Source organism: Prunus avium, chromosome 6 (assembly GCF_965620075.1).
Source record: "Prunus avium chromosome 6, drPruAviu1.hap1.1, whole genome shotgun sequence".
NCBI lineage: Eukaryota > Viridiplantae > Streptophyta > Magnoliopsida > Rosales > Rosaceae > Prunus > Prunus avium.
Window position 1 is genome coordinate 1,280,758 of NC_142289.1, and position 25,486 is coordinate 1,306,243.

At 37.6% G+C, this 25,486-nt stretch overlaps 4 protein-coding genes and 4 pseudogenes across 5 annotated transcripts; 3 read left to right on the top strand and 5 right to left on the bottom strand.

Moving 5' to 3' along the window:
- The first annotated feature begins 713 nt into the window (after positions 1-713).
- Positions 714-2,324, top strand: LOC110754364 (aspartic proteinase CDR1 pseudogene; annotated as a pseudogene).
- Positions 2,325-3,366: 1,042 nt separating this feature from the next.
- LOC110754271 (aspartic proteinase CDR1 pseudogene) lies at positions 3,367-4,948 on the top strand (annotated as a pseudogene).
- A 169-nt stretch (positions 4,949-5,117) lies between these two features.
- On the top strand, positions 5,118-6,751 carry LOC110754272 (aspartic proteinase CDR1 pseudogene; annotated as a pseudogene).
- Positions 6,752-6,886: 135 nt separating this feature from the next.
- LOC110754365 (E3 ubiquitin protein ligase DRIP2) lies at positions 6,887-11,221 on the bottom strand. The gene is made up of 7 exons (XM_021955426.2): positions 10,599-11,221; positions 10,034-10,133; positions 9,407-9,773; positions 8,400-8,899; positions 8,242-8,292; positions 7,585-7,657; positions 6,887-7,267 (listed from the first exon to the last, which is right to left on the bottom strand). The coding sequence occupies exons 1-7, from the start codon at positions 10,711-10,713 to the stop codon at positions 7,094-7,096; spliced, it is 1,380 nt and encodes a 459-aa protein (XP_021811118.1). The 5' UTR covers positions 10,714-11,221; the 3' UTR covers positions 6,887-7,093.
- An 878-nt stretch (positions 11,222-12,099) lies between these two features.
- LOC110754345 (pathogenesis-related protein PR-4-like) lies at positions 12,100-13,248 on the bottom strand. The gene is made up of 2 exons (XM_021955404.2): positions 12,730-13,248; positions 12,100-12,561 (listed from the first exon to the last, which is right to left on the bottom strand). The coding sequence occupies exons 1-2, from the start codon at positions 13,015-13,017 to the stop codon at positions 12,391-12,393; spliced, it is 459 nt and encodes a 152-aa protein (XP_021811096.1). The 5' UTR covers positions 13,018-13,248; the 3' UTR covers positions 12,100-12,390.
- Positions 13,249-14,244: 996 nt separating this feature from the next.
- LOC110754252 (pathogenesis-related protein PR-4-like) lies at positions 14,245-14,989 on the bottom strand (annotated as a pseudogene). Its single transcript, XR_015836259.1, has 2 exons — positions 14,716-14,989; positions 14,245-14,521 (listed from the first exon to the last, which is right to left on the bottom strand). The product of XR_015836259.1 is annotated as a pathogenesis-related protein PR-4-like (transcript).
- A 279-nt stretch (positions 14,990-15,268) lies between these two features.
- Positions 15,269-16,075, bottom strand: LOC110754251 (pathogenesis-related protein PR-4). Its single transcript, XM_021955305.2, has 2 exons — positions 15,726-16,075; positions 15,269-15,628 (listed from the first exon to the last, which is right to left on the bottom strand). Exons 1-2 carry the CDS (start codon positions 15,987-15,989, stop codon positions 15,458-15,460), a joined length of 435 nt encoding a protein of 144 aa, XP_021810997.1. The 5' UTR covers positions 15,990-16,075; the 3' UTR covers positions 15,269-15,457.
- A 1,616-nt stretch (positions 16,076-17,691) lies between these two features.
- On the bottom strand, positions 17,692-19,570 carry IAA16 (indoleacetic acid-induced protein 16). The gene is made up of 5 exons (XM_021955357.2): positions 19,059-19,570; positions 18,412-18,641; positions 18,183-18,318; positions 18,035-18,096; positions 17,692-17,941 (listed from the first exon to the last, which is right to left on the bottom strand). Exons 1-5 carry the CDS (start codon positions 19,373-19,375, stop codon positions 17,904-17,906), a joined length of 783 nt encoding a protein of 260 aa, XP_021811049.1. The 5' UTR covers positions 19,376-19,570; the 3' UTR covers positions 17,692-17,903.
- Positions 19,571-25,486: the final 5,916 nt, after the last annotated feature.

Genomic DNA, 25,486 nt, shown 5'->3' on the forward strand with positions numbered 1-25,486 from the left:
CAAAACAACATTATCCAATCTAAGCATTTCACCATATGTCACTATATGGATGAAGAAACAACATTAACAGTTTTTATTTTTTATTTTTAAGTAATTAAGGTTATTCAAGGGAACTGTGGAAATAATGAAGAAACTCATGAAAAAGAACAAGTTCAATTCAATGGTTCTGAAATGAAGAATCTCATAGATTTGAAATTCAAATCCTTCCATCCATATGCAATCATAAGTTATCATATTTTCCATTCGAGTCCTTCCATGTCTGTTAATAGGCATGGAATCAAAGAAAGAGTTCTCAACAACAAATATTTCTAATCTTAGTAAGAAAGAATATTACAAGAATTATTGTAGGTGATATTTGACTACTTGATCTTTTGATCTAAGGATTTGTGTTTCTCTTTGAGTATCTCTTCTTGTCTGAATTTGCAATAAAGGGTAGTACGGATATATTGACATTGCTAGACCTGGAGAGAAGTCAAAGGTTGAAAACCCAAGAAATGAGGTTCAAGCTTTGACCAGGGTCCAGAGGAACAAGTGGTAAAGAGCTTTTTTCAGAAAAACGTGGCCTGTAGGCTGTGGCCACTTCCAAATTTTCTAAAAACAAAAAAGCCACTGCAACCGTAGGATTAGCTTAAAAAAGAATCACTTCTATTTAAGGCTTAATTGTACACTCTCTCTTTTCTTACATATCTCCTTGCCTGAAATTGCATGTAATATGCAACCAAAAACTCTTGTTGTAGCTCTGTCTCTCTTAATCTCTCCCATACATGGCATCTGCAGACACTAGAGGAGGCCCTCCTCTTTTACACAATTATTATGGTGTAATAAGTATGATCTGGATCATCATTTGTCTAATGGTATGCCACAATTCAGCTACAGCTATAGCCGCAAGCAGTTCAAATCTTAATAATGGTGGGTTCAGTGTCAAACTAATCCGCAGAACCTCCCTAAAACCACCACTTCATAATCACAATCATAAAGTTTATCGACGTCTCATGGGGTCATCCGACGATCAAACTACCCCACAATCAGATATAAGGCGTGACAAGGAGGATGGTGAGGGTGCACAACTTATGAAGCTCTCAATTGGAAGTCCACCCTATGAGATTTACGCCGTGGCTGATACCGGCAGCACACTACTATGGACACAATGTGAACCATGTCCAAATTGCTACAAGCAGAAAAATCCCAAGTTTGATCCAAAAAAGTCCTCATCATACGGTACCCTACCATGTTCTGCAAAAGAATGCACTTATGCTAATGGCACTGGCTATACCTCCTGCTCAACTGATGATCAAAAGGTTTGCAATTACAATTACACTTACATGGATGATTCACTAACACAAGGGGTAATGGCCAAAGAGACAATTACATTTGGATCCAGCTCGGGGAAGCCAGTTTCGTTCAAAAATGTTGTGTTTGGTTGTGGACATAACAATACAGGGGAAACTTTTGCTGAAAATGAAATGGGAATAGTAGGGCTTGGAGTTGGGAACTTATCAATTATTTCTCAAATTTCTCCTTATGTTGGAGGCAGAAAATTCTCACATTGTCTCATGCCGTTCGATCCGGATCATCCCAATGATGCAAGCATCATGAGTTTTGGCAAGGGGAGTGAGGTTTCAGGTGAAGGTGTGGTCTCAACACCTTTGATCACCAAAGATGGCAAGAACCAATATTTTGTTACAGTGGAGGGAATTACTGTTGGAGATAAGTTTGTGCCTTTTAACTCATCATGGTCTGTTTCAAAAGGGAACATGTTTCTTGACTCAGGAACACAAGTGACAATGTTGCCACAAGATTTTTACGACAGATTGGTGGCAGAAGTAAAGAAGAAGATGGAACCGTCATCATTGAAACCGATCGAAGTAAATGACCCGTCTGGAACTCTGCTTTGCTACAATGCCACAACTAATCCCAAAGCACCAATGATGATGGTGCATTTCGATGGCGGTGCTAAAGTGCAGCTAGCACCAGCACAAACGTTTTATCAAAACAAACGAGATAAGTTGTTCTGTTTTGGAACGCTCAACTCAAGCAATCCATTGAGTGAGGGTGTTGGTCTTTATGGAAGCTATGCTCAGTCAAATTTCTTGATTGGTTTCGACCTGGAGAAAATGTTGGTCTCCTTCAAGGCAACTGATTGCAGAAAGCGTAGCACTCGTGCTGCTAATGGTGCTTCTGCCACTCCCTTTTCGTATTTCTTCAACTACCTTTTCAGTTTTACTTTGCTTGCAATTTTGTACTTCTAGAAAATTAGTTGGAAAGAACATACTGTATGTAAGCATTTCATTACCAAAAGAACAAACATTTCTAAGATTCTTCGATTCAGCGAGCTATAGGATCATATATACTGTCAAAACAAAGAACCGTTATCATGCAAATTTAAGAGTTCTTAATGCTAGGTTTGATTATATACTGCCAAATTGGCTTCCAAGAAAATGGTCATCTAACCAGAAGAACTTCCCACACAAGTTAAAACAAATTCTTTGCAAAACATTTAATACTAAAAACATGAACATATTCAACTGAACTAACATCCTAAATTTGTAACCCAAAAAAGGTAAAAAATTAGCATATCCAATCATTATTCCAATGAGTTGGAAACAAAGTGGCATATCCTACAACAACGAAACAGTTGACCTGCACAAAAACCTTCCTAGCGAAGATAACAGTCTCCTAATTAAGTATGAATACAATTATTATTAGAATTCCCGGAACTGGGAGCTAGAAGGTAATTAATTAAGCAATCTTCTGTTTTTTCTTTTGAGTCTCCTAAACTTGAGAGCCAATTAAGGCTAGATTTCGTGCACAACCTGTTAACCCCAATCACAATTCACAATATGAATGCTCTTTGGAACTCAAGACAAGAGTACTGGTATTGCTTCTGACATTCCTTGAGGTAATTAAGCACTAATTATTTCTGATTACTGTGTATATAATTGAGTCTGAACTCTGAAGATGAGGGGCAAGCATTGAGAAATCTTTCTCGACTGTATGTTTGAAATATATTGAAACTTCAGTTCCTTCTTCCATGCCTCTAGGACAAAGAGTAGTGATCTAATTGGTTGCTGTTATGTGGTGGTGGTGATGTGGTAGGAGACCTAGTAATTCAGGCAGGAGCTAGCCAAGTATATTATCCATGAAAAGGGGCAATTAATTATATGAATATTATTATTATTATTATATTTATGATAATTAAGAAAAGTCAAAAGTTGAAAACCCAAGAAATGAGGTTCATGCTTTGACCAGAGCCAGAGGAACGTCCTGCATCTAAAAGTGGACACACGACACAAGTGGTATACATGGAGTTTTTTTCCCGGAAAAACCGTAGCTTGGGGCCTCCTCCAAATTCTCTAAAAACAAACAATGCCTGCCACTGCAACCATAAGATGAAAAAAAAATAGATCACTTCTTGTATTTAAGGTCTAATTGTACATTTCCTGAAATCTGCCTCCATCTCCTTGTCTTGTCTTATACAATTAGTATGGTCTAGTGAATATGATTTTCATCATTTATCTATAATTCTATGCCATAATTCAGCTACAGCTACACCAGTTGGCAATAATAATTATAATATTAATGGCGGGTTTAGTGTCCAACTTATCCACCAAAACCCCCCAAATTCACCATTCTACAATCATAACAACCGAAACAAAGCCTTTGCAAACCTCACACAGTCAGAAGTGAAGCGTGACATGGACGATGGTGAAGGTGCACAACTTATGAAGCTCTCAATTGGAACTCCACCACATGATATTTATGCTGTGGCGGATACAGGCAGTACGCTATTATGGACACAATGTGAACCATGTCCCGGTTGCTACAAGCAGAAGAATCCTAAATTCGACCCGAAAAAGTCCTCAACATATAGGCTCCTTCCATGTGATGCACCAGAATGTAACGTTGAGAGTGATCCTGGGTCTTACTCTTGCTCAAACTCATCAATTGATGATCATATTATCATCAAAAGGCTTGCAATTATAATTACTCTTATCTGGACGAAACAGTTACCGCAGGAGTTGTGGCCAGAGAGACAGTTACCTTGACATCCACGTCAGGGGAGCCTATTTCCTTCAAAAATATTGTGTTTGGTTGTGGACATAACAATACCACGATGGGTACTGCCTCTCCTGAAAATGAAATGGGAGTAGTCGGGCTTTCATTTGGGAACCTGTCATTTGTTTCTCAAATGCTCCCTATGTTGGAGGCAGAAAGTTCTCCCATTGTTTCGTGCCGTACGATCCTGGTCATCCGAATGTGGCAAGCATGATGACTTTTGGGAATGGGAGTGAGGTTTCAGGTGAAGGTGTGGTCTCAACACCTTTGATCAACAAAGAAGACAATAACTTATATTATGTGACAGTTGAAGGAATTAGTGTTGGAGATAAGTTTGTGCCTTTTAACTCATCAGGGTCTGTTTCAAAAGGGAACATGCTTCTTGACTCAGGAACACAAGTGACCACAATACCACAAGATTTTTATGACCGGTTGATACGGCACGTAAAGAAGGCGGTTGATCCAACCTGGTTGAAACCCATTGAAGTAAATGACACAAACCTTAGAGATGGAGCTCTGCTTTGCTATAATACGACCATGGACCAGCTCAAAGGACCACCACTGACATGCAGTGCATTTTGATGGTGGTGCTAAAGTGCAGTTATCACCAGCACAAGCCTTCTATCGACATCACCAACATAAGCTGTTGTGCTTTTCAGTGCTGAACGCCACTGAAGCCACAAATGATAGTGTTTCTATTTATGGAAGCTATGCGCAGTCCAATTTCTTGATTGGTTTCGACCTTGAAAAAATGATGGTCTCCTTCGAGCCAACTGACTGCGCAGCAAAGAGTGCTAGTTCTAGTAGTACTATTGCCATGCCGTTTTCCTCTTCCTTCGCCTACCTTTTAAATTTTCTTTTACTTGTCATTTTTTCCCTCTACAAAGAATAACAGTGGCTGTATTAATTGCTATGTGGGAGGGTATGCATGTAACCCAAGAATTCGTTCATTCTTTGTTGATTGAAATTAATTTATCTTAATCATTCTTTTTTTAATAAAAGCGATAGTCCAAAATACAAAGAGAGGGTGATTTCACACACACACACGCTACCAAAGTGCCATGGGGTTCGAACTTGAGAACACTAATTTGCAAATCAAGGCTTAGCAACAGGCTGACTATACAAGTTACAGTGCATATGCCACCATTGAACGTAACTGAAGCATTAATGTAGACGACCATGAAAATCAAAGCATTGCATCATGACTTCTTTCATTTTCTCTAAGGATTAATTAGCTAAGAATGCCATAAAAATCCATGCATCCACAGATTTAGCCATTAATGCAAATCCCCATAGATTAACTCTGTATCTACCAACTTGCATTTAAGGCTTTGTGTACTCTCTCTGGTTTATATATCTCATCCCTGAACTTGCAGGTATACAAGAAATCTCATTGATTGCACTTTGTCTTTTCCAGTATATGAAATCCCCCCTCCTCTCTCATGGCAGCCTCAAAAACTTTCATTTTCTTTTCACATTTTGGTGCTATGACTATGATTCTTCTGATCATTTGTCTAATTCTATGCCATAATTCAGCTACATATACAGATACAGCAGCAGGTTGTATCCAAATAGCCCACAATCAGAAATAAGACCTGAGAATGGGGAGTATCTTTTGAAGCTCTCCATTGGAAATCCACCGGTCGTTGCTGATACTGGCAGTGACCTACTGTGGACACAATGTGTACCGTGTGAAGGCTGCTACAAGCAGATTAATCCCAAGTTCGATCCCAAAAAGTCCTCAACATTTAGTGATCTTCCTTGTGCTGCACAAGAATGCCAGTTTATCCCCACTTATTGTTCACCTCAAAATCTTTGCAGTTATGATTATGAGTATGGAGACGATTCAGTGACCAAAGGGGTATTGGCCAAGGAGACAATTACCTTGAGATCCCCTCAGGGGAGGCTATTTCATTGAAAAACATTGTGTTTGGCTGTGGATATAACAATACTGGGACTTCGAGTGAAAATAATATGGGAATTTTCGGGCTTAGAGGGGGGCCCACATCACTTGTTTCTCGATTGGGTTCCTTGCTTGGAGGCAGAAAGTTCTCCTACTGTTTGGCCCCATTTCATACTTATCCAAGCATTGAAAGCAACATCACTTTTGGGAAAGGTAGTGAAGTGTTTGGTGAAGGTGTGGTGTCAACGCCATTGGTGTTACAAGACAACCTCCGATTTTATCACGTCACAGTAAAAGGAATTAGTGTTGGAGTTAAGTTGTTGCCTTTCGATTCATCAGGGAAAGTTTCAAAAGGCAACATGTACCTGGACTCAGGCACACCAACAACATATATATCAACAGATTTATATGACCCATTGGTGGCAGAATTGAAGAAGCAGATTCCAACGAAACCCGTTGAAGATGACCCAAATTTGGGAACTCAGCTTTGCTATAAAAGCAAAACCAATCTCAGAGGACCAATATTGACTGGTGCATTTTGAGGGTGATGCTGATGTGCGGTTGACACCAACACAGACATTCATTCCACCAAGAGAGGGGGTTTTCTGCTTTACAATGACAAATGACACTAGTGATGGTAGTATTTATGGAAACTTTGCTCAGTCAAATTTCCTGATTGGTTTTGACCTTGAAACAAGGATGGTTTCCTTCAAACCAAGTGATTGCACAAAAGAAAAACTACCATAATAAAACTTCGTACCTTTTTATATAATTCTATGGAAGTTTGATATGCATTAGTAATCTTGTTGACGACCAATTTGTTTGGCAACCTCTTCTAACAGATCAGAGGCCATTGAAAAGCTAACGGGCTTCAGCCTTCAACGTTATTCTATGTACTATAATATGTTAGGTCAAGTTCAAGTAGTGAAAAAACAACCAAAGAATTTAGCATTTAGAACAAGCACACAAGATGCAGCAGATGAACTTTGTTCATACACCAGTAAATCCGACAACAGGTACTATAAATATTGAAAGTTGTAGGCTATGGAGACAACACTGGAGAAACTTTATTGGTTCTTTCAGGGATTTTGGACCCTACGACAACAAACAAAAGAGAAACTTATATTGGTTCTTTCAGGGATTTTGGACCCTTCGACAATATGAGAGGGTCATCACAAAATCTTTGGCTGAGGAGCCAACTACTGCCGGTACCTTTTTTGGTGTTGTTGCTGTTCGAAACCAGAGATCTACTAGGTTTTCTAGTTGCAATGTCGGAAGCACTGACTGACCCCGGCACATTATCTCCACCTACAAGAAAGGAAAATATAAAAACTTGAAGCATAAGTGAAAATGTAGCCAGGCCCTATCACTCCTTTTACTGATAATTAAAAGGAAAACATTCATTTCAAAATGCATGCATTGAACAATATAAGTCAAAGAGTTATTCCCACATTTTGCGTAGTAAAATGTGACACTTGAATCATAGCGTCTATGACAGTAGGAAAATGCACTCTCTGCGTATGAAAGGAAACTGAACAGAGCCTCCCTCGGTTTCTCCATTAAACTACTTTTGGATAGATGGAATAGGATTTTAGTCAAGTTAAAGGCAACAAAGATATACTCACCTCATCTTCACTGTTAAGTTCAAGTTTCTTCGCAAGGTACTTCTGGATGAATGATACAGGCATTTTACCATCCCTGTGAAAGAAGAGGGAAAGTCACTACAACTAGTTTAGGCAACTAAATAACCAAATGGAAAAAGTGTCTTCCACACTGTAATAATAAGCCAGATAACTGCAGGAATTCAGAATAACAAGTAGGAGCCACTCAAAAATAGTAATATTGTAAGATCTAATACATGCTTCAACATATAACAATCATCAATAGTAGATCGATGGAGATCTATCAAAATCATTTCTCACATACATCTAAAGTCTAAATCTTAAACCAGTTCAAACCATCAAAAGAATATACATGTCAAGGCCTCTTCAGATAACAGCTCATTATCAAGCTTTATGGTTTTTCTTTTTCTAGCAAAATATTACCTGACTTGTTGCTTCACTTTTGTTATATACAGAATGCTCCAAAATAAAAATAAACAATAAAAGAAACATACGTACATACTCACACACAAAATGACACAAAGCTAAACCTATATTTTGGTACTCGTTGCTCTATTCCATACATGTTTAAGATGATTAAATCGCTAATACAAGAGAATGAATCAGTATGAAGCGAAATAGAAGAACTTCGAAGCAAGAAACATGACTACAGGAACTCACTTTATTCTCAAGTAAGATGATGGTATCTGTGGCAAGGAACCATCTCCTTTCCTGAAGACATTTACCATGACAATCAGAGATCAGCATGAAAGAAATCACAAATCGAGCTTGCCAAATACATAAAACCAGATGAATTTTATAACCAAAGAGAATCTCACCAATTTTCAGTTGCAACCAAGGAGAACCAAATAGTACTATTTCTTCTGCTATGCTTATCTCCACATGCATCTAACATAGCTTGAGCCGAAGCACTTGACTCCCCAGATGGAGCTACCCTGTTACGATTACCTGCTCGCAACCTTCTATTTTTCACCGGTCCTGCAACCCCTGTCCCGTTACTGTTATTTTTTCCCCTCGCACTTTGTCCGGCCTCCTTTATTTTTGTTTTAGGCATATAAGCATCACTATCCAAAGCATTTGGTGATTTTTCTTCTGCTGCCTTATTTTCAGACATATAAAGTTCACCATCAAGGGCATTGAGTGGCTCTGATTTGGCATGGAACAGCCCTTGTGAATTTGACTTAGAAGACTTGGTTCGGTTAGCAGCCTCTACAAGACAGTTTAAGGGTGTCCACAGATCAGCTTTGCCTTCTATTATTTCAACGTCATTATTCATATCTCTATTAGGGTTTTGCTGATGTGAAGGCTCGGGTGAGTCCTGCATGATGCAAACAGATATCGTAAATAGGATTCTTTGTCAGTTTTTCACACTTTGATTAGGGGTGTACAATCAAGCTTCGCCACATTATATATACATATATATTGTCCTCAAGAGTTTTTTTTATACATAATTTCTCTCATTGGTTGTCATCGCCATTCCACATCATCTTCCCTAACTGTGTCAATGCCTCTCCATTCTTTTGTGTTACAACAGGTTGGGCAAGATCATCATTTTTGCTCAAGCTTGAGGGAGAATGTTGAAGAATAAAAGTAATTAAGACCAGTTAGAATATTTAATCTCCTGCCATAAAATAAAATTTTGTTCCCTATTTTGTTTAAGAATGAGCTAATTTCCTAAAATTAAGGCATTTACTTGTGATTAGAGTTACGATTAATGTATCATATCTTTTCATTAGTTTCTCAATATAAAGCATTGGACTTGTTTGGTTTTGCTATAAATTAATCAACATAAAGCACAAATAATCAAAATCATGCCTGCCTTTACCTGCATCTTATTTCGTGCACCTCTATCAAGAGATTCAGTTGAACTAGAACTCATTGGATGATCTTCTGTAGAATCATCTCTCTTCACAGGTTCTTCAGCAGAAAAACTGCATCCTCGTAAAGCAGCAGCCTTTCTGGTCAAAGCTCTTGATCTCCTTCCAGTCAAACCAGTCTGCATTGGAACTTTTGGGGTACTAACTACTAATGAAGATAATGATCTCTCCTTCCTTTTCACTGGCAATGAAATTGAAGGTGTAACTTCATGAGTAACTTCCGGAATTACTTCGGGAGTAATTTCAGGTGCATCGATTTTCCTTCGTTTAAGGGGAAATATCTTGGCTCTAATATCTTGCAAATTATGGTCTGGCCTGCAAATCAAATGGCATCGTAAGCATGTGTGAGAACACTTCAATGTAAAGCTCCAGCACACATTAACAACAATACGATTGGGAAACTAGTACAATGAAACAACTATGAGCATGCACAAAATCATCTGATAATTAATGAGCAAGTAGGAAGCCTAGTCTCAGAAATTGGCATCTCAAGAAAGCTTTATTTATGGGAGGGAAAATCCACCTTTATCATGATTGACTATGCATCAACTTTGTACACAAAATCGGAGTTATACCTGAGTTTTTCCACTGGTAGACAGCCCAGATCAATATTGCATACAGGACAGCAGTCCACCTCCTCATCTGAAAGCTTCTCATAAATGCACTTCCTGCAAACTGGTTTGGAATTCAAGATTTTATAAATATTGGCAGTGAATTACTGAAAGAGTAAAAAAAAATCTTACAATCAAAACCTTTTCTTCATTTCTATGGGGATGCATGGCAGCTTATCTGACCCACATAAAAAAAAAATTCAAATTACAAATTAAAAAGAAAGAAAATAAAATTTCGTAACGTCCTCAGGTGTTAATCAACAAAAAGAAGAAAGATAGTGTCAAAACACAGAATTTGAATTAGACATATCAGTTTCCAATTTGCAAAAGATGGCACGAAATGCAAATCAAATACGAAACAATCTGAGAGAAAAAACAGAATTTGCATGATAGACTCAAACCCCAGATACCAAAAGCACAAATTATGAAGAAGCAGAATCATAAAATGAAAAACAAAAGGAGACCCAGATCACAAAATTAGCACAAAATCAAGAAACAATTGAAGGAAGGGAGATTAAGAGGAACTAACACGTATGAAGGCAGAGTGATATGGTTGTAGCCTCCTTCAATAGCTTATTACAAAGAGGGCACGTCATGCATGCCTCCAGTGTCTCCCTCTTCACTTTCACCACCTGACTGGCCATGTCTTCCTCCTTATTTTACCTCAAAGCCTCTGTCTCGGCTTCCCTGTATCTCTGTCCAAACCACATTCAACCCCAGAGGAAACAAGAGAAACGCAGAGCAAAGAGTGGATAAATATGCGAAAAAACAAAGCTTGGTTTGGCTTTTATTGGGACGTGTTGGATGGTTGGAGGTGTTGGATCTGAGAGAGTGAAGAAAGTGGCGGGTTTTGGGGTGAAATTAAGAGATGGGGTTTGATTGTTTGCGGGAAAATTACGTGGGGTTTGTTGGGTTTAGGACAAAGAGAGCGCGGTGGGGTTGTTTGAGCTTCTTCGATGAAAAAACATGAGCGAGAGAGAGAGAGAAAGAGATGAGTTATAATAAGAGAGAGAGAGAGAGAGAGATAGAGATGTTAGAAAGAAAGCAAAGCAAAGGCTTTTTTTTTTGTGCGTGCGACGGTGCAACTGTGGAGTGTGTGTCTTGTGCTGCAACAAAGACCAAAGACCGAGTTTGAGATTGTGTTTTTTTTTTTGTTTTACCAACTCCAACTCTGGATTGGATTTATAGGAGTGAGACTGTGAGACGGTGCGCGTCGTTTTGAGACTGCTACGTACCATACCATGTACACGTAATGAGTATGCCTTGCACCTACTCGGCCCCCGTTTATATTTCCTTGTATTTATTACTCTCTTCCTTTTTCGTTGAATTCTAGACCAAGGTTGTTTTGGAAAGTGATGGATTTTTTACTATTTTTTCTGGCCAATTTTATCCAAACATGGTATTACTTTTAACATATAAAAAAAATGTGATCCTATTCATTGTACAAGGAAAAGATGTGACATGCTAATGCAGCATATATCGTAATTTCACTTAAATTATTATCGTGTTGGGTTAATATCGCAATAATTGTGTATGTACCAGAATTTGAAAAGATTCTTACAACGCCGTCATCTCGGCATGCAACGTAACTTAAATTATTCTCGTGTTCGGTTTCTATTGTAATAATTGTTTATATACCTTAATTTGTGAGGATTTCTAACAGCGCCGTCATTTCCACATGCAATGTAACTTAAATTACTATTGTTTTAGGTTGTGATTGTAATAATTGTTTACATTCAATAATTTGAGAGGATTCGTAACAGCGCCACCACATCGGCATGCAACGCAACTGAAAAAGGGAGCTTCTCCACTTTTATGCCCATTACTATTATTGAAGTTGGTCTATTTTTTGTTTGGGCTAAATGGGGCCGAAGCCCAAAAAGGAAGCAAGAAGTTAGTCGGGGTTAGGAAGTTGGTAATTAAGAAGATTGGGCACAACCCCGTAAGGAAGGGCTTCCAATGGAAAAGCCCAAACTATATATATATATATATATTTTGGAAACAAGAATTATATAGTACTAAGGACGCTATATATAGCTTTTTAGGTGGTGAGGCCCTATCACTTAATCGTTGGATCAATATGCTGCAAGTCTATTACACCAGAGAGAGTCTGCTGCAAGTCTCCACAAGAAGCTTGTCCATGGTCACATTTATTCATAAGGTCGAAGGTTGCATATCATTGATATCAACACATATATAATACTTGTTATTATTGAAGAAGCAATTGCACTTCAACTTATTCCATCAGGAAGCTTATTTATAAAAACTGGTAATTAATAATTAGGGGGTGTTACTGGTTTAGATGGAGAGGCTTGAATAATTTAGTCACCACAGTCAACAAAGTCGTAGTTGACAATAAGGTGGCCTTGGGCATTGCCATTGCCGTCGGTGTCAATTTGGTTAAACACATTCACGTCCAAGTCTAAGCCTCCGTTGCTGCACTGATCCACAATCCTCACTGTTACTTGATCTCCTGTCCTAGTGTTTGTCACCTGCACAGTGCACACACACATTAATATCAATATCAATATCAACAGGGTCTTAAGTTCGACGACTGGCACGCGTTGAATCAACGTTTCATCATCATTACGAGGGAAAAGAAGGAAACATGTAAATTGAGATTGTAATTGAACATAAGATTAAGAAAGATATGTACGTACCAAGAGGCACTTTCCACAAGCATCTTGTCCGGTAGGGCCAACGGGGCCGCAGAAGGCAGTCCAGCCATATTTGCTGCGCCATGCAAAGGGCTGATCGGCATCCCATGTGGTGCAGTAGGCACTTACAGCCCGCAAGTCCCAGTTGTTCTGCTGCGGGTTGTACAGGTGGTATGTGGATCTGACATTTGTAGCACTCTGTCCCCAAGCACTTCCCACCAGAATCATGCAAACTAACACCACACAGGCACAGCAACATGGCCTCATCATATTACTCTTCTTCCCCACCATTTTTGTGAATATTTGTTTCTGGTGTGGTACACAATAATAAAAGTAAGGATATTTTGGGAGATGATCGATTAGATTTAGATGATTTGGAGAATAAAAGTAAGGATACTTTGAGGTTGTGGTGTTGCAATCACTAATCAACCCTTAATTAATTGGCTTGGGATGTCGGAATTAATTCTAGTATGGCGTTGGCGTGCGTGAATTGTCAACCACCTTCTCGACTTCTGACCTTTAATGATTTTTGCATTTGATTTGGATGCAATTTATATAGGGACGAAGAGAGGCCTATTGTTATATACTATATAGGACGTGGCAAGACGGCATATTGTATACAGCACAAGAAGAGATATAGAAAGAGAGAGACTACACTTGTCTGGTTTGCTTTATATTTTTGGGGCTATCTAGTATTGTATATTGCATGTGAGTTAAGCCAGTTGTTCAAGACAAGACAATATTGTGTTTGCTTTTTTGATCCGAGCTCAAATACTCATCATCATAAATTAAAATAATTTAGAATATGTTTTATATATCTAGTACCAGTTGGAATAGTAGAATGGATGGTACATAGACTATCTAATTACACACTGATTAGGGCACAAAATCAGGTAGAAGACGACTTTCGAGATGGGGTAAGGTAGGGATTTTCATCCGTTGAATTGAGTGTTATATAATTATACATTCACAAACACAAGCGAAAAGCATAGATGAATATAAACCAGTTAGAATTTGTGTACCCAAAAAAGAAAAAGAAAAAGAAAAGGAGTAGTCTTTATATTATTCTAGTGGTGGCGACTCGCGACTAAAAGTGCTTAATCTAGAAGCAGCCAGGAAGACACATATGAGTCATGAGTCATGAGATGACAAACAATTTGGCTTGACCGTAACTTGTATATACTTGTATTGTACGTAATGTTATATGTTAATTGGCAGGCGCAGATTCACAAGAAGAAACTAAGTGAAAAACCCAAGTATATATGTTATTAAATAAAAGGACATTGTAACTAAGTAATTAAGAATGATTATTAATTATAATATGATGAAGAGATCATCGTTAATCGTTGAGAGATTTGCATTGATTGAAGTTGATGGATGTAGATTTGTTTTGTAACAAGGATATTGGCATCAGTACTAGTTTGGCAACCAATGCCAATGCCAATGCCAGCTTTCCCGTCTGTCTGCCGTCCTTGCTCAACTTTACTATGAAGTTTTTGTACATGCACCCTGGTTTTTGTTTGTTACCAGCAAGCAGCAGCCTAGCTAATTCTAAACATTTCATTCATTACTTTGTTTTCTTCCACACATAGATGATTTATTACCACTATAATTTATTACGATAATTACATGAGATGATTTAATCGCCACAGTTGACTATAAGTTGGCCTTGGCCAGAGCCTTGCCCATCAGTGTCCAGTCGTTTAAACACCCCATCACCCAAAGCTAGGCCTCCAGTGCTACACTCATCCACAATTCTCACCATCGCCTGTGCCCCTGTCCTCGCATTTGTCACCTGCCAAAATTCATTCATCTTCAATAATCTGTATGCTTTTTGTAATATACTAAATCATATTATATCAATTGTAACTTGATTTAGGGAGGGTTAAGTCTGTGTGTCCAAGTTCCATCACCTTTCCCGTACATTAGATTAGTTTAGAAATCGCTTTGTGAAAAATCAAAGGATCGATTAATTAGGTAGGAACATACACTCATACACCTGCCACAAGAAGTTTGTCCACGAGGCCCAACAGGTCCGCAAAAGGCAGTCCATCCAAACTTGCAGCGCCATTCCAAAGGCTTACTACCAGCATCCCAAGTGGAGCAATAAACCCTTGCTGCATTCAAATCCCCATTTATCTGCTCTGGGTTTGTAGCTATGGACGTTGCTCGCACTTTGGCCACTGGCACCACCCAAAATCACAACAACACAAACCAGTAACAACAACACCATTAACATTAACTTCCCCATTTTCATCAGCTCTATCTCTGTTTCCCCACTTCCCCATTAACATTAACATTAACATTAATTATTTTCTTTTTGCTCTTTGCTTTTTGCTTTTTGCTTTTTGTTTTTTTCTGGAATGATTAGAAGCAAAGTGGACCAAAGCAATCTACAGATTCTCAGTATCAGCCAAGAGATGAAGAATACTTATCATCTTCACCGGAAAGAAACAAAAAAGAAAGAAATTCGTGTCATGTTTTGGCAATTCAAAAGCGACACCTTAATTAATATGGGCAACTACTTTTTGACTAATGGAGATAAACAAACAAACAAACAAGATAGACAATTTCTTATTTCATAAATAAGTACACCATGCATGCATGATGGAGAACCGATAACAAATGTTACCGTATGAGCAGTTTCCCTACCTATATATATATATATATATATATATATACATAGCCTAGGGTTTTATTTCTTAAAATTAGGATTACTATTACATGAGATTTAATCGCCACAGTTGACAAACTGGTAGTTGACCCTAAGGTGGCCTTGGGCATAGCCTTGCCCATCAGTGTCCAGTCGTTTAAACACACCCTGGTCCAAATCCAGGCCTCCATTGCCGCACTGATCCACAATTCTCACCTTCGCCTGTGTCCCTGTCCTCACATTTGTAACCTGCAAAATCAAATTAAAATTCATTTTCAATAGTTTGTTTGTTTGTAATCGTATGTTCTTTTGCCGTAATTAAGTTAAATTAATTATAATTACATACCGTTAAGCACTTGCCACAAGAAGCTTGTCCACGAGGCCCAACAGGTCCGCAAAACGCAGTCCATCCAAACTTGCGACGCCATTCCAAAGGCTTGTTAGCATCCCAAGTGGAGCAGTAAGCACTAGCTGCGTTCAAGTCCCAGTTAATCTTCTCTGGGTTGTAGATGTGGTACGTGGCTCTAACGTTGCTTGCACTTTGGGCACTTGCTGCGTTCAAACTCATGACACAAACCAATAACAAAAACATTAACTTCGCCATTTTCATCAACTCTCTCTCTCTCTCTCTCTAATATGATAATATCTTTTTAAATTGTTGGATATGGGGTGTTGTGCAACCTAAACTGCTCATTCATTTATAGTAGTAGGTTCGCATCGCAGGGTGATGTTAAATTACTGTTGACATCAGCACTTGTGCCAACCTTGACTTCCAAGCTTGACTCGGACTTGTTGGTCAGCAGCAATTAATTGCTTTTTGCATTTTCTTGAATGACTTGAATGAAGCAAAGTAGACCAAGCCAAACGAATGTGAAGAGACTCTATCTCAGCGGCCTAAGGGTAATGGTCAAGAAATACTTATCATGTTTGGCATTCAAAAGTAGAGATAGAGTTTAAGAAGGTGGTGGAGGATCCATAATATTGTGCTTCATCTGGTCAAAAACTGAGGCTAATGGATAAACAAACAAACAAACAAGATATGATCGTCATGTCAATTCAATTCATATCCATATCAATTGGCAGCAGCACAAGTTTTGCCACCAACCAGCACATTCGCAAGGAATAGTGACCCAGCCCAACTTGGAAATTAGGGCTTCAACTCAAGTTTTTTGGGCCGATGTGATACAGAGAGATATACGATCCAGATTACACAGACAAACAAACAAGAAAGCATATGCAACATTTAAAGAAACAAAAGTAGAATGTATTTATGAGATTACACAGATAAAAGAATCCTGGAAAGGAAAGGACAAATTTTGCAAATCCCGAGTTTCATGTTGGAGTTTGAGAGAAAAAGAAAGAAGATGTTGTTGCAACTTGCAAATCCCTAGTTTTATGTTTATAAAGCGATAAGATATTCTCTTACCATACGGAGAAGGAATATATAATCAAAATGTTGACTTTAAATTTGCATCGTTAGGCATCTTTGAAAGGGCAAATTAATTTCTCCAATCCCAAGTTTTATGCGGGTGTTATTCATGCATGCATGTTCTTCTCTAATTTACTACTCTTCTTGTTTTTGACGATCGAGCTTGCTAGCTATAGCTAACTAGCTTCATTTTATATTCACATATATCCTGTTGTGATTTTTCTGGGATGGTTCCTTTCAAAGGCTCGAGAGGTGCATGAATATATATATATATATATATATATGAAATGGTCCATATCTATACCTTATGTAGGGTTTTGATTTGAGACCACTAGTTTGTAAGCTAGACTCCGTTGACAGCACCATGCCTAACTATAATTGCATACGTTTTCTCATTCCTCCTCCCTGTATCAAAATTGCATATCTTACTCGACAGCTTTCGTTTGGTACGAATTGCTGTCTAACTAAATTATGGGATACACATAATTAATCAATCAAAATAATAAATTCCACCAACAATACCCACATGGAATCCTGCTCCACCTTATCACAAGGTTCATGGATCTTATTTATTATCTCCTCAAGTTCTGATCAACCAATAAATTATAAATACAACTGTAGAAGATAATGTTTTTATGTGTCAAATCAACTAATGTTGTCCTTAAAATATAATTAAGATAATATTTCTGATCAATTAACTATGTAAAATGAATTATAATTTAAAATGCAGAGAATCTCATCATCACAAGACATAATATTGTTGAACTTGAAGCCATTAAAAACTAGGGAGAATAAGAATAATGTTGACAAGTAAACATTACTGGCAATATTATTATTAAACAGGGGCATAGACAATAAAGAAAGTTGCACATGAGCCAGCCACTATGAACATCTTCAATAATATATTATTACTTCTTGTCCCTAACAAATCTCCGAATATATTCTTCCATATAATTTTAAAACATCAAAGGACCAAAAAAAATATATAAAATAAAAACATGGTACAGAGTCACAGGTACATCCAAACTTCGTGCTCCATCCCTCTAGAGCCGGTCTGCTTTCATTTGATTGTGCCCATGCCAAGGAACCAATACTTCAACTTCTGTTCTTGCACTTCTCCACGGCCCTCGGTGCTGCAAATTGTAATTAATTAATTTCATAAGTTGGATTAACTTGGTTTGTGCGTCGTAATAACACATGGTGTAGTTAATTTTGAAGGTACTAACCAAGTCCAATGGCCTCAGATCCTTTCATTATCCGCAAGCGTTTGCATGAATCAACAAACATTCTGTGATATCAAAAGCAAAATGAGTGATATATATATTCAAAGTTAACAAAATAAATAATATTGAATTTGATTAATGAGTTAAGTACCCCCATGGCACATCCCCCACAAGCATCCAATCTCCATCCTTGTCCTCATAAGTAGGCACATAATCAGAACCATTCAGAAGGTCTATCAGTTTGCTCTCGTTCATGAAATCCTTCATTCCATCTGACCCGCAGTTACCTTCAATATTCCAAAATTAAACAAAATATTATCAAAAGTAATTAACAATTAAACAATAATTAATAATAATAATTAATTAATTAATTAAATTACCAATGGTGAAGGAGCTGAACATTTTGCCTAAGGCAGTAGACAGCTCTTGGTAGCTCTTGTACAACTTCAAGTCAACTTTACGCAGATAGGGCGCCCCATCCATACTTACTTTAACAAATGCTGCACTGATATTGCTGTTGCCCTTTTCACCCTCCTCCGAGCTCTTCTTTTGGACGGTCACGATGTTTTTTCGGAAAGATCGGACGGGTGGCCAACCCACAACTTGAGCCCTGTAATAATAGCGTATAGCGTATATGAGTCTACCTTGTTCTACTTTTTGATGAGCTCTCCTTAATTCTTGTTTGGTGGTTGTGGTTGAGGAAAAAAAGCTAATAAGATTCCATATGTTTTGTTCGTTTCCTTGGTCATCCCGACAACCAACCCAAGCATTCCAAAACACCCACCCTAAATACAAATTACAATATACGCACTCCATACTCTACATCAATTATTTTTCTGGATGGTATCCATGGAAATGGAAAAATTAAATATTGTTTCAAACTAAGTGCTTTTTTTCTAAACTAAAACCGCCAAGGTCTTGTAGATTATTCTGCACTCGAAGTCGTCGTCTGTTCAAATTTGAGTTGTAATTACTTCATAACTTTGTACTTCAAATGAAATCTAAGAAGAAAAAAGAGATCACTTACTTGGAAGCAGGGGGTTTAGATGGGTCATTAGCACTGGGAGCAGGTGCAGCAGCATTCTTTTCCTTCTTCAACTCCAGTAGTTGTTGATCTTGATCATCCTGTTCAGCTGACTGATCTTGAGATGAGATATTGAGCTTTAAATCAACAGTTTCTGAGAAACCTCTCTTCCCATTGTTCTTGGCAGCTTCTCCATCCTTTCCAGGATTAGCTATTCCACCAGGCAACCCTAGGCGCAGTTCAGTCTCTTCAAAATTTATCAAGCTATATTTCTGATGCTGCTCTTCACGAGTCACGGTACGCATCGTCGTGCTGCTCATCTTCGTCACTTCCTTCTTCTTCTTCTTCTTCTTCTTCTAGGGTTTTTCTCTCTTCTCCTTTTTTCCTTTGTTTTGTTGGTTTAGAATGGGCTGTAGCTTTCTCGATCTTGCTTAGTTATAATGTGCTGGTGAAGAGGGTGCAAATTTAAGCGGAGCGCTAGATAGAAAACGTGCAACTTTGGAAGAAGGCCAAATTAGCTCCTGTCTGAGAAGATATATGGTATTGGTCTAGAATCTTTTGGGGGCTTTAGATGGTGGAGATGTTGCCAAGTGGAGGGTCCAGTTTGCTGGATCGCTCGGGCCTTGTCGGAAAACTGATGTCACGGGTGATGTCAGGTTTGGAATGATTGTGGTAAAGGCAAGTGGACACAGGACAACTTGGCTCTGTTCGCCTTTTATTTGTTTCCTTGGCGCCTTGGGCTCCACCTCCACCAATAATTAATCATTCATTTCCACACTTTAAAAACATTAACAGTAATTAAACTTTATAAACCCACCAAAATAAAACATTATTATTTAGCTTATTTTTTGTATTTCTAAAATCTCTATCTCTCTCTCTCTCTCTCTTTTATACAGTTGCTCTACTTTTAGTATTCATTATTTTTTGGTTTTTTTCAGAACTTGTGCCAAGCTTTACAAAATATTACAAAATGTTTAGTCCCTTTTTCTTTTAGGAGACAATTCTCCCTGGAGATGCTTTTATGCTTTAGCCCTACCTCCTCCCTCCTCCCTCCTCCCTCCTCCCTCCTCGAGTATGAAAAAGTGCAACTGTCTTTCGATCCTTGGACAACTAATGATAATCATCCTCGTAATTAATTTTGTTTATAATCGAATCAAACTAACCCTAGGCTCAAAGCATATATAGTGCATTTAAAATTCCGTTAGGCATTCATGTTGAAGATGACTATTACTTTGCTATTGAGAGTAACGATAACATACTAAATTCACACTTACTTGACACTATACGCAGTGGCGGAGCCACCTAAGGACCAGGGTGGGCTCAGGCCCTCACTCATATTTTTTATTTTCTCACATTTTAACTTATATGTGTTGCTATATGTTTGCTTCTTGGAGTAAAAACTCTTCTTCTTTTTTTTCTCATTCTCTTCCTCTTTTGATTAACTTAAGCTTTATAAATTTTCCTTTCTCCTATTTTACATGTCTAAGTAGGGCATCTTAATATTGGGATTTATGAACATTTTTTGTATTTCTTCTCTCTGTTGAAGTATAAATTATTACATTTTGTGTCTTTAATAGTGTAGATGATGAGATTAATATTCAACCATGTTAAATATGATATTCAAGACAATTATGATTGTAATAAATGGATAAATTATTAATGAGGGCTCCTATTCGAATTATTTTTAAAATTTTTGTGAAGGGCCCCCTCTAATGTGCAATCCTAGCTCCACCACTGACTACACGTATGCTAGGACTCGAACTCATGACATTTCCTAGAAAAATAGCATTTATTCCAAACCACTACCGTAGTGAATCAAAGTTGAAGATGACTTCACTTAAAAGAATTGAGAAGCTTTATTAGATTTGTGGCCACTATAATTATTATTTTTGTTGTAACTAAGACACAACATATAAAAAGAGGAGAAACCAAGCATATTCTTCCTACATTATCATTGATGTATATTAAACCATTAAACATCAGAGAAAAGAAAAGAAAAAAAGGGACAGCGTTTGAAGCTTTCCTAATTAAATCCAACCTCATACGTCTTTTATCATCCAAAACTGGTTAAAGTGAGGTGATGTTGACCTTTATTGTGGGTATGAACAAATTAAAGTAAGATTGAAAGGGAAGACTCATACAAAGCAATTCCATTACCACCACATGAGTTATTAGTGTTAAATTAAAAATATAGACGTACCCAAAAAAACAAAAAAAAAACTGTTTATTAAGTTGATGTGCTTCAACTCGATAGACCCTGGCTTTTTGAAATTCTATCCATATCGCTTTTGAAATCTAACCCTAACCCTCCCCACCCACCACACTTTTCTTTCTTTTTGCTTTCAGGTCCTCGAAAAGGAGAAAACAGGAATAAATGAACAGTACCTTGAATTATTTTGCTTCCCAATTTGCATACCTAGAGAAATTGCAGTACTTCATAAAACATGTATAATTTAAAATACTTCATTCAGGAGAATCGGGATTCGAATTTGGGTATAAGAAGGCGGATTCAGTGACCTATCTAACTGGTGTAACTTACATATACCAGTCAATAATAATATTATTGCATATATAGTGGTGGTCCGTGATGATGGAACCCTTTTGAATAGCTAGCTAGCCTTGTAGCATAGTGTTTTACAGCATATATGTTAGCTAGGATAAGTATTTGCATACCTCAAAATCTTATCAATGTCCACTTTGTGTGGTGAACATCAAAGCACCCACTTTCCCATGGCTAGAGATAGAGAGTCCAGCTTTTTTATTTCACCAAAAGAGGCAGAAAAATCTCCAACATATTTCCAGGTTGTTTTGGCAAATTGGCATATATGTGAAGCGGATCAAACCCGTTGATTATGTTGAGTTCATGAAGCGGATGGCTCTGATTAAAACTTTGCATGAAGCTTCAGCGAAAACAATGCAGAGAGAGAGAGAGAGAGAGGGAACGCTGAAGAAAAAGTCAACTACGGGCTGAGAGAAACTATCGCATGTGCCGCACTGCAATTTTTATTCCATTTTAGAATTAGATAGGGGGCACTGACTGTTTGGGTCCCACTAACCACCAACAGTAGATGCCACTGCCAGATGGGATGGGACTTTTTCTTTTTTCTTTTTTTGGATTTGCTTGACAAAGACTTCATTTTTATCAGGTCGACTAGCTTCGTATTATTTGGGCTATCATGTCATGTCACGTAGCCTCGTACTATATGATAAAAATAAAAATAAAAACTTGGCTTCATAAATACCCAAACTCACCCTATGTTTCTAAATATTTTCGAAATTAGAAAGAAGAAAAGCAACTTTGGTAGATAGGGTCTATTGTAAATGGGTAATACTGACATTTTCCTAGGCCGCATGTCTAAGGTTGAAATAATTGCAACCCCATTTTCCATTTGGATGCATAATTTTGTTGCTGACTTTATATGTGTGAACTTGGTTAACACTTGGAAACTAGTTCAATTATCTTATTTTAAAATTAAAAGAAAACACCTTATCTGTCATGAACAGATACATAATGATTGAAAGTGATGATTTGTTGTTTGTTCATTGGTTGGAGTTTGCTTAATTATAAAGAAACTAATTATAATCTTCATTGACACTCATACTAGTGTATGTCAAGAATTTACAACTTATCTATTTACACTAACATTCTATGAGGTTTTCGAATTTTTTCATAAAACGTTTTATAAATAACACAAACACCCCCTAGGATTTTAAATTGTTCCCACAAAACTCATTTTCATTGATTTATCATCCGAAGATTAATGAGTTTAAATAAAAAGATTCTTCAAATGACAAAATTTACCTTTTAGATTAGATTGCGTATAAATTCATTGAGGTTAGTTTTGTCATTTGCGTAAGTGCTTTTTCAATGAAATCACGAATTTTTGAACGAACAATCAACGAAAAGAGATTTTGTGAAAACAAATTGAAACCTTAGGGGGCGTTTGTGTAATTTTTGATACCTAAATAAATTTTGTGAAAACACCAAAAACCTCGGGGAAGGAGGGTGTTAATGTAAATAATTATTTTTTATTACTGCTAAGGAAAAAATTATTCTAAATTTTCATTGTTGATAAGATTCAGTCACAAAATATTAATAAAGATACGCAACAAAAAATTCTGCTAGTTATATTATAAACCAACTAGATACCTTCGTCATGTAATGATACAATGATTCTACTTCACAAGTCTTTTTGGAGAAAACAAAAGTACAAAATAAATCCTCGAGAGATTCTAATATTTCAAAAATCATAACAAATTTTAAGAGGGCAGAATAATGTGCATATATAAATGGATGTGTGAAGAAGATAAATACTTGTGTGGAACGATGATATTATTGTTTTGTTATTCTCAACTAATCACGATATATCAGGCTTGATGTCTTTTTCACTTTCCATATTTTCCTTAGTCGGGAATAACAGAACAATTCTATCTCAATTTCACACGAGTTTTTGTGATATACATGGCCATGTTGATATTGATATTGATGGATGGGCTCGGCATCGATGGTCCATGCATGGCCAACAAAGAACAAACTGCTCTATCTTTTAATTGAATTTTCTCATAAAAGCTGACAAAACACAGAAACTCAGAAAGCAAACAAAGACAAGGACCTGCCTTCCTTTCACCTTCACCACCAAACAAAGCGAGAGAGAGAGAGAGAGAGAGAGAGAGAGAGAGAGAGAGAAGGCCCATGCCAACCAATCCACAGTCCACAGTTCACAGTCTACAGTCAGCCCTCGTGTGGCGTGGGTCCATCTCTCACTTCAAATCTCCATGGCCCACTGTCAGCATCCTACACCCTAGACCCCACACGTGTGCAAACCCAGTAGCACACACAATCCATCACCATCTCTCACCCGGACAGAAGACACCACACGTGTGACACCTCATTTAATAGGCTGATGCTGATAGCTCAAGCCTGAATTATAGCATTTTTTTAATCTTCTTTCATGGTCTTAATCTTTCCCGTACCGTTTTCAGTCCGTACCGCCCTGCAAATTTTCTGTGGAGCCAAACGTAACAACAACCACGTTACTGTTGTGGTATCCGCCACGCCAGTTATCTTATATTCGTATACATTTACCCTACTTATTCTTCTTCTTTCTTTTTTTAGAAAATAAATAAATAAATCCCTAAATAAAAACTCTAATTAGACAACAAGCACAGGTTTTAATTTAGTACAAGCGATTACGCGAGAGGGTTAACACGAATACTCATATTCATTGGGTGTCTGAAGGTTTTGAGGATTGATTACTCGGTAGAGATAGAAGATAGCTTCATTTTCACACTATATAATATAATTATGAAAATCAAAACACACAGCATTATGCAGTAAGTCCATTTTACTTTTTTCTGGAAGCAATCTTTGATCATAAGCTTCACATGAAACGCAAAGGGGAAAAACGAAAACCCCAACGTGGCTTTGTTGAGGGCCACGAGTGGATTGTCCCCCTCCTACCTTGCCAAGAATTTAATGAGAAAGCGATGAATCCTTCAAAACGTTGAACGAGAAAGTGATATCATAGCACAGCATCCAATGATTATAATGATTCTATCCCACAAAGATAATTTAAATTAATAAAGATGATTGTGTAAAAACATTTATAATTTAAATTACATTACCATTACTCCAAGACACTAAATAAATAAATAAAAACTTTAGAAATTGATATATGCTAACATGTTTGTTGGGTCACAGCTGACAAGTGAACAAAAGTAGCTTACATATCAAAGTGCAGTAACAGAGTACATAAAATGTTGATATAAAACAAACACTGAAAAATTCATTATATAAGGCAAAAATGAAGATGAATTGGAAATGGTTCCCTTTTCGGTCGGGTGCCAACATAATTGAACCTAACTCTAAAACCCTAAAGAGGAGGGAAAAGGGACTCGTACTATAAATTAATCTAATCTACAGACAATGGGACTTGAACTTTGTTGCAAAATGTAGACTCACTATCATAGTCAATTGACCTAACTCATGTCTACACGAGTTTTAAAAATAATAAAAAATGATGATAATTAATTTTGACTTTCTTTGTTAAATTTCAGTGAATTTGAATATTGAGAAGATGATGCTGAAAACAAAGAAAATGAAAAGTAATGTCGTTGGACTCGAAAGAAACGGAGGGCATCAAGGCAAGGGCTCATGAGGCTTGACCATACCCACATGTAAACCTGCCCTAACTTTTGGCCGAATTAAAGGGCCATGCCCACACCCATTACACCTTGCCTCGCCCATCAACGACAGCCCATGTGGGCCCAAACCTCACATGGGATGCACCCACCAGCCCCTCTGGATCTCTCTTTCCGCGGAATCGATTCGTTCATCTCGGTCGTTGGATTTAAAAATCAAAAGTCTTCAATATGGGCGGCTAAGCTCTGTCCCAAGCTTGTCCCAATATACAGGGGCAACCGCCTCAAAT